General features: G+C 36.0%; 1 protein-coding gene across 3 annotated transcripts in view; it reads right to left on the bottom strand.

Annotated features, from left to right (window-relative positions):
- Positions 1 to 1,001: 1,001 nt before the first annotated feature.
- MED23 (mediator complex subunit 23) overlaps positions 1,002 to 8,803 on the bottom strand; it is a 41,674-nt gene continuing 33,872 nt past the window's right edge. For 2 of the 3 annotated variants that reach the window (XM_060114366.1, XM_060114367.1), the window contains 6 exons: positions 7,726 to 7,891; positions 7,097 to 7,169; positions 6,080 to 6,294; positions 5,301 to 5,421; positions 4,203 to 4,334; positions 1,002 to 2,557 (listed from right to left, as the gene is read on the bottom strand). In XM_060114366.1, the coding sequence (XP_059970349.1) occupies positions 2,390 to 2,557; positions 4,203 to 4,334; positions 5,301 to 5,421; positions 6,080 to 6,294; positions 7,097 to 7,169; positions 7,726 to 7,891 (875 nt within the window). In that variant the 3' untranslated portion in view covers positions 1,002 to 2,389. Of the gene's footprint in view, positions 2,558 to 4,202; positions 4,335 to 5,300; positions 5,422 to 6,079; positions 6,295 to 7,096; positions 7,170 to 7,725; positions 7,892 to 8,803 lie in introns of those variants that run through there. The other variant, XM_060114368.1, reaches the window with a different exon arrangement.

Here is an 8,803-nt window from a genome sequence, read left to right as displayed (position 1 = left end):
CTCAAAGTGGACTGTAATGAAGCAGGCTCTGTTAAAGAATTTTTACTGTCGTTCTTGTTATAATTGCTTTATGTGTTAAAAAGCCTCTACCATCTGATTTTTTGCCTGCAACCCAGAATTTTAAACCTGTTGACACTATGGACTTTGTAGAATAAATATTTTACTGAATGACTTTTAGGTAAGAGCAATTATAATGGATCTTACTCTACAGAACATCATCCAATACAGCAGCCACAGGCGGCTAAATTAATTAAAGCTTAATAAAATAACAAATTCAGTTCCACATTTCAAGTGCTCAACAGGCACATGGAGCTACTAACTACTGTACTGTGCAGCACAGATATAGACTATTTCTACCATTGCAGAAATGCCTAGTGAACACAGCCACTCCAAAGTTACTATTAGTTTTCAAAAAGAAGAATTTTAGGATGTAATGGAAATAAATATTTTTTCCTCAGCTGCATTCTAAACACATAAAGCTTCTGTCTTCTATTAATGCCACTGATTAATAATAATAATCTCTTAAAAGCCTATTTGGGGAAAATCATATTCCCATTTTTTTAAGCTAGAGAGGAAAAATTGAATTTTTAATAAAATTAATTGGAATGTGTATGTCCTTAAGAAAGTGATACTGATTTTCATTTCCCTTTATTATGGTTGTATAATACCAGTGTTACAATTATTCCCATTCTAGGATCTCAAAGCAATATAGTCCTTGAGGCAGCAAAAATATATTGAGACTAGGTTAAGAGTTATACTTGAAATCATTTCTACCATAAAATTTCTGGAGAATTTTAAGAATATTATTAGCTTAGAAAAATTGCTTATACCATTATATAAATTTTAAACTGTCCTTGCAAGACAAATAAACATTTAGTGATTATGATAATATGAAACATGAAGAAGATGAAGGTCTAGGAGGAATGTATTTGGAAATAAAAATTTGAAGTACAGTTGGTTAAACTTCACTAATTCTTTTTTAAAAAAGATGTACCTCTTAATTCCTAGGTCAATGTCAGTCACCACCTACAGTGTACAACCCATGGAAGTAGCTCAGTTCTCTGTTCTAATCCAGCCAGTACACTGCCTGGCACACAGCAGATGCTCATTCAAACTGAGTAATTAATCAGACAGTTTATTCATTCAACAGATTTTACTAATTATTTTTCAACTCTTTTACAATCTTAATGCCACCCCCCTCGTTGACAGTATGTCTCTCAAAATCTAATAAACTCAAAAGAACCAAAATGTACATGATATTTAAAAATATAAATACTTAAAAATCTTAACACTATAAAAATTCAAAGAATCACATCGCTTGTCAGGTGAGAGTGTCAACCTGGAAAAGCAACTGATTTATTTTTAAAAACAGAGATTTAAGAATCACCACTTAAGGATGATTTTATTAAGTCTATGCATTTCTAGCTGTTATTTTCTTTCTTTTTTTTTTTTTTAAAGAAGATGTTGGGGGTAGGAGTTTATTTATTTATTTATTTATTTTGGCTGTGTTGGGTCTTCGTTTCTGTGAGAGGGCTTTCTCTAGTTGTGGCAAGCGGGGGCCACTCTTCATCGCGGTGCACGGGCCTCTCACTATCGCAGCCTCTCGTTGCGGAGCACAGGCTCCAGACGCGCAGGCTCAGTAGTTGTGGCTCACGGGCCTAGTTGCTCGACGGCATGTGGGATCCTCCCAGACCAGGGCTCGAACCCGTGTCCCCTGCATTAGCATGCAGATTCTCAACCACTGCGCACCAGGGAAGCCCTAGCTATGTTATTTTCTTACAGGACTTCCAACTCATTTCATATAGTAAGTTCAAGTCCATGGCAAAGGCAAAAACTTGCCAATCTACACTAGAAATATTAGCCCATTTACTTGGAAATCTATGATCAAAAATTTAAGCCATTTTAAAAAGAATATGAACCTATTTGCTCCAGTAATGCAATGAAATCTAGAGTCCTTTACTTGACAAAAATCTCTTATCCCAGATACACCAAAAGAGATTTATGAATAAAAGGATTTGTAATAACTATTTTACATGTGTGGTACCTTTAACACAGTGTATTTGAAGACTGAATAAGTCATTAATACTAAAAAATAAAAACAATGGCCAAGATAGGAAAGATTGAGAGTGCCTAGTAAAAGTCATTTGATCAGATATGTCCCCATTCCTAGGTAGCTCTAGTACATTGTTGTGGATATGAACAACGTGTAGCTTACTTTATCTCTTAGAGACAAAAACATAGGGAGATGGGAGTTGGAAGTCAACAGATTCACCATTTGAATCAGAATAAAACAATCTGAACATCACTGCCTCTACTCCACCACTATGTAGCGCGATCATGTTCAGATTTAATAGATTCGAGTCCGTGTTCACCACAGCACACCCTGACTTCACTGAGTCACTGGTAGAGACACTGGCACCTGATTAGACTGAGGTGCTGGAGACCCACTATTGATGGCTTGTGGAGGCACTGCAGCTGGTTCCATCTTGCTGATGTGAGTGATGAATCGAAGACGAAGTTTTAAAGCTGGTTTTAAATTACAGATAATCTTCTCCACCTAAAAAATAAAAACACATTAAAAAGTATTTTAACCAGAGAACTTCAATTTCCAACCTTTAAAGAAGCAATTTATACATATCCTGAGACAATAAACTAGGGAGTGGAACGGGTAGATGAGATGTTTCTCTGCATGTTTTGTGTTTTAACAAAAGCAGATAAAACTCTCCCTTACATGAGAAAAAACATGTGTTGTCCCTCACACACACATTATATATATATGTATATATGTGTATGTGCATCTATCTATGTATGCATACACTTACAAAAACATACTCATTTACCTAGCTAGCCAGTCGTCCCACTGAGGATAGCAAGTAGAGTTCACACTGGGAATTCTACATACCCACCAAGGGGATCATCCTTTTAAGATACCATCTTCACGTAAGGTATCACATAAGGGAAGCATAAAGCACGATTATAGTCGAAGTTCTTTGAATAACTTACATTCATAACATTTATCTATAAAGCCAACTTTTTGGTTTTGATTTACACTTGGAATTCAAACTAAATAATATTAGATCTACTCTTACTTAAAAAACTTTAAAGAAATAAATACATCAAGCAGTTCCATAGCTTTCTTAGCTTTATTCAAATGTTTTTGGATCTTACTAGGAAAGATCAGCCCATTAATAATTCTTCCTTTTTGTATTCCCCTTGTGTCAAAGTTTCTTAGGCCCAAATATAAGGAATATGCTAACGAGAACATTTCTGAATTGGTTCCCACTTGACCATCCTGCTGAGGCATGAAGGAGTTGACACCCTCCCCATCCCATGTCGCCAGCTCCAAGGAACGAATCCCTCAGACTAGGAGTCATATGTTTACGTCTATCAATTTATGTTCCTTTCCCATTTTAGAGAGAAATAACATTGAAGTATGGAGGGGAGGTCACTTAATTCCACCTATCTGCCCTCTCTCCACCCTTCTAAAACAGCTGAGATCCTGGTTCCCACAGACAGGAAACTCAGTTATGATTTAAGGAGGACCCTTCCACTTTGAGACAGCTCTCCCAGGGAATGGCTCTTTATATGTTGAGTTACAACGTGCCTCCCTTTAACTTCACCAGTTTGTATACCTTTTAAACTGACACAGAACAAATTTAATACCTATTCCAAATGGCAACGCCCAAATAGTAAGAATACAATTAATTCCCCAGAACTTCAAAAATTCAAGTTAAGCACCCCCAGTTCCTTCAAATACCCTTCATTAGTTATTCTCCTGACCCTCCCGGTTTTAGTCTTCTTGTCATGCTGCGATTTGTCTCACATCCTCACAGTGTACCCTAATCACTGTGAGGAAAACTAGGCCCTGCTTCACTTATAACACAAGGCCTCTCTGATCTTTTCAGTAGCCATACCGTACTGTTTCTTCCTAATGAGTTTACTGTTAATAAACCCCCAGGTCTTTTTCAGATGTTTTGCTGCAAATATCAAGGGAAAAAGTGTGAGAAATTATAATAGGTATTTACTTTAACACTATGTCCACAGTAATATGCCATGTAGCCTAAAAAGGTCTATTAAACTTGTCCCCTTAAAAGAAAAAAATTAACCAAAAAACCCCACTCACCCAAACAAAAAAGTCTATCCGCCATATATTTAAGTTTTCTAAACTAAATGTCATTAAAAAATAATTAAAGTGAACTTACTTGCTCTTTTACACTGTCACCAGTAAACATGTACTTCATATGATACAGGAAGTCACAGATGGGATCCATGTAGTTTAAGTGGGTGCTACACTGGTCTACATTCAGCAACATGTCATAAAATGCCACACCAATCTATTTAACAAATAATATAAAATTATTTAAATGGTTAGAAAATGGTTCAGTAATTCAGCTTGATGCAACTAGACTCCACTACAAGACTAGCACAGAGGATAACATGTTTGTTGAGGGACTGTCACTATCATACAGACCTTATGCACATGGGTGACATGATACTGCCTGCATTTATAATGGAATCCAGAGTGCTACAAACTGCCTCCTTATTAGAGCTTAAATGTAATTTCTCTTTCTAATAGTATTCTCTTAAACTTAAGAGCTAGACAATCCCTGTTCTAGAAACCACCTCTCAATTTCTGGGATATCTGCAATCTCAGGGAGCCTTTATACTGGACTTTCTTAGTTCCATGTGGTGGCTCATACTTTAAGGGTCTACTCCTGGCTCATTTTCTTTTATCTACACTCTTTTTTTTTTTTTTTGCGGTACGCGGGCCTCTCACTGTTGTGGCCTCTCCCGTTGTGGAGCACAGGCTCCGGACACGCAGGCTCAGTGGCCATGGCTCACGGGCCCAGCCTCTTTGCGGCATGTGGGATCGTCCCGGACCGGGGCACGAACCCGTATCCCCTGCATCGGCAGGTGGACTCTCAACCACTGCGCCACCAGGGAAGCCCTATCTATACTCTTGTTATAGGTGATTGACTTCAACCATTCCCATGATTTTAATGAATTCCTCTGTACTACAGAGAATGTTCTCAAATGCACTTCTCCGTCCTTAACTTTCTTCTCAACCTTGATGACAGATATTTTCCCCTGCATCTCCAGTTCAACACATCACACATCAAACTCGTTATAGGCATACTAAGTTATGGGGACACTAAGGCCTCAAAAATTGCTCTTAGATCCCACTAAAATGATTTTCCTACTAATGGTAATGATATGCAGTTTGAAGAACACTGGGAAAGAAAACTTAATATATCTTTTAGAACTTAATCTTATCACAGAAAACCCAGATTTTATTCTACCTCTATCATACATCGAGTTCTCTCTTGCTGAAATCTTTGTAAAAATGGTCCCACGAGATGGTACACATAAAGCAACTGGAACTCAGTCTTCACTATAGGAAGAAGTACTTCAGTGAGAAACCTAAAATTTAAAAATAAAAATTTATTGTTACTTGAAATCAGTTGAATTGTTTGAACTTTGTTAATACAGCCTACCCGAGTATTTGCAAAATTTGTAATCTTTTAAAAAAAGTTTCCTTTAATTTTGGTAACATTTTAAATTAATCTCACATCTCTCACTGGCTCTTATTTTCATTTGATTATTGAAATAAATTACTTCAGATTTAGAAGTCATTCCTAATAGTAAAATTATTGAATGACAGAATGTGAATTCTTTGAAATAAAAAGAGAATAACCAACCTAATACAAAGGCCATTCTCAAGAAATGTGAATCTAATTAATACCAATTATAGAGTCAAAAAAATATCAGAAGATAGCCTAATATTAGTTATGCAGTTCAAAAGCCAACTTTTGGGATATATTCTGGAAAAAGAATGCATTTGACTAAGCCTCCCAAAATGGTAATGGAAAACAAGATACCAGATTGTTACTTGTACATACAAATTAATTTCATTCAAACAATTCTGAAATAAAGGAAGGCTTCCTGATACCTAGAATCTACTTAAGACTTTTACTTCTAAGTTGTTCTATTGAATGAGATATATACCTATGCATAAATGAGATTAAAAAACAAAAACAAAATGATAACTCAAATGTCTTTAAGAAATCATAATACCTACTTGGGAATGAGAGAAAGTTGCCCAATGCTAGAATGGTGCCACACCGCATGTGCCAGAGCTAACGTGTAGCTGCAGCTCATCTCAGAGTAGGACTGATGACAAGCAGTGAAATCAAAGAGGCGGAAAGGATAGCCGACCCACTCTGTCTCAGACGTCAGGCTGGGACTGCTGATAACACTCACAATTCGATCATGAAGGACAATCCAATACGGCTCCTTTAAAACCAGGAGAAAGCCTGGTGAAAAATAGCATTTGTCCAGTATTCCACCCCATATCCAGTATTCTACTCCAAAGCTTAAAATAATAGCACTTTCTCATGTCCAGTTCATTTAGTATCTGATATTTACTACATGGTAAATTGTCTTTGCCTATATTTATTATACAGATAACACTGGTACACATTTATAATTCATAACTATGTGTGTGTGTGTGTATATATATTTTGGAGGAGTGTAAGGAAAAAGTGATTCATAAAGGTACATAAAAAACAAGTGTGGAAAGCTCAGGTTTAGACAATATTACTGACATTCAAAGATGTCAGACAACTGTGTGGTGCTGACTAGACACATGTGGAGGTCACAGAAGGGAGACTTCACATGGGCGTAGAAGTCATGGAAGACTTCACTGACGAAGCAAGCCCTAAGCCAGCAGAGAATGAGTAAGCTTTAGAGAAGGTGACAGAAGGAATAAGCGTTCTGATATATTCTCTTACACGGCAGAAGTACCTGAAACATGTCTCAACAAGCATCATTTGCAGGAGCAAAGGCTCTAGATACATAACATGTTACGGGTTGAAAGTAGATCAGATTTTAATGGGAAAACTAAGGTTGGATAGGTAAGGTGGGACCAGAGATGCAGGGACCCATAAGTCAGGTAGATTTATTTAGATCTGATGCAAAATGCAAACAAAATAGTCATTGTAGATTTCTGAAGCAATAACAACATGAAAGCTTAAGAAATATGAAACATTTCATTAATTGCATGACGAGCTTATACAAATCACAATGATTAACTCACTGGTAGGGCAGTGATGATCAATCCAATTGCATTCATCCATGCTGTAATGTTCTCTCTTGGCACTAAAGGCTGACTATTAGTGGGGAAAAAAGAATAAAAGAGTGAAATTATAAAAGTGACAATGGATCTTATTTTGAGAACATATATCATTTGGGGGGTGACAACTGACCTATTTCAATAAAACTACAATGGATTTTTAGCGAGTAAAAATATAAACGAGCTAAAAAGGCTTTTCTTCTTTTTTTGGTTGTCTTCTTTAAAAATGGTTGCTGAGCTAAAAGACTATTTCACTTATGTATACTTCTTCTCCAATCATTATCCCCTACTTTATGTTGGTCTTTAAGAAGGGAATCTTGAAAGACTATCTTTAGTGAGAAGTTAACATTATTCCTAAATTAAATGTCAAACAGCTAATAAAGAGTAGAAGTGGGAACAAACCCAGGTCTTCTGACCCTGTTCAGGGCTCATTCCATTTCATCTATATTACAAAGACAAGATCTGGACCCAAAAGACAGTCGTTATTCAACGTGCATTGGCCATGGGACAACAGGTTTGTCAAAGAGCTCCAAATAAAATATCATTCTCTACAAATAAACAATGAATCTTATTGCAGGAAACAGGATACACACCTTTTCAGGACAACATTTAGAAGAGCATTTCCAACATCTTGGCCTGAAACAGCCAAGGCCATGAGCTCCACACAAGTAACGTGCAGTGCGTGTGCAGCGGGGTTGGGAAACTCATTGAATCTCCAGTCACAGTTTGGGAAGGGACCAGGAGATTTGCCAGCCATTGGTGCAGATGATTAAAGCAATAACTATTTGATTATTTTGAGATTAAAGGCTCACATTTGTATGCTTTACAGTTTTTAAATGTTTCACATGTAAACATCTCATTCGATTACCAATTCATCTGATTATGAGGCCTCAAGAAGTGATTTATTGGAGAGCTTAAGAGGCAAACAATACAAACCAAATACAAATAAATTTGACATGACCAAAGTGTACTGACAGCAACCATGTGGTCAACCACAGGTATAAACGGTTGGTCTTATATAAGTGGGCTCTTGTAACTGTGACATGATAGCTATAGATGCAACCAAGGTATCTGTAGGCTTTATCAACCTATTTTCTTTTAATAGTTATAGGAAAGTTAATAAGAACATTACTTTCTCATGAGTAATTCTTTTATTTCAGGAAATAATTCCTTGCATACGAAATCATGCCCATTTATGTAAAATTGCTCTATCTAGTAAATAGTGGCATGGTGTATAGATATATTAAGCACAGTGTGCTAATAATTTAAAACAACATAAAAGTGAAGAAATAAAAATACCAATATAGAATCTCTTTCACTAAAAAAAAAAAAATAAGGTTTTATTGTTATCTATTAATGTTTTAAAAAACATTTAGGGATTTATTTAAAGCAACAAAATTCTATGTTCTCCAGTGGCAAACAGATGTATGTACTATAACACATAGTACATTTATTTAGGAATAGGATTTTTTTTCTTTAAAACAGATCTCTTCTCTAAGGTCTTTTTTGAAATACAAATTTTAATGGAGTAAATTTCGGCCTATCTGGCATAATGCTGCTAATTTAAGATTTCAAAACCTTCAAAACATTTCAAATAAAATGATCTTAAAAAATTGAAATATTAGAATATATCAAAATCTTGGAATATTTAAAGACAATATATGTTCACAC

The sequence above is a fragment of the Mesoplodon densirostris genome, chromosome 12 (genome assembly GCF_025265405.1).
Source record: "Mesoplodon densirostris isolate mMesDen1 chromosome 12, mMesDen1 primary haplotype, whole genome shotgun sequence".
In the NCBI taxonomy this organism is placed as follows: Eukaryota; Metazoa; Chordata; class Mammalia; order Artiodactyla; family Ziphiidae; genus Mesoplodon; species Mesoplodon densirostris.
The sequence above is the reverse complement of the archived record's forward strand: the minus strand, read 5'-3'. Positions and strand labels throughout refer to the sequence as shown.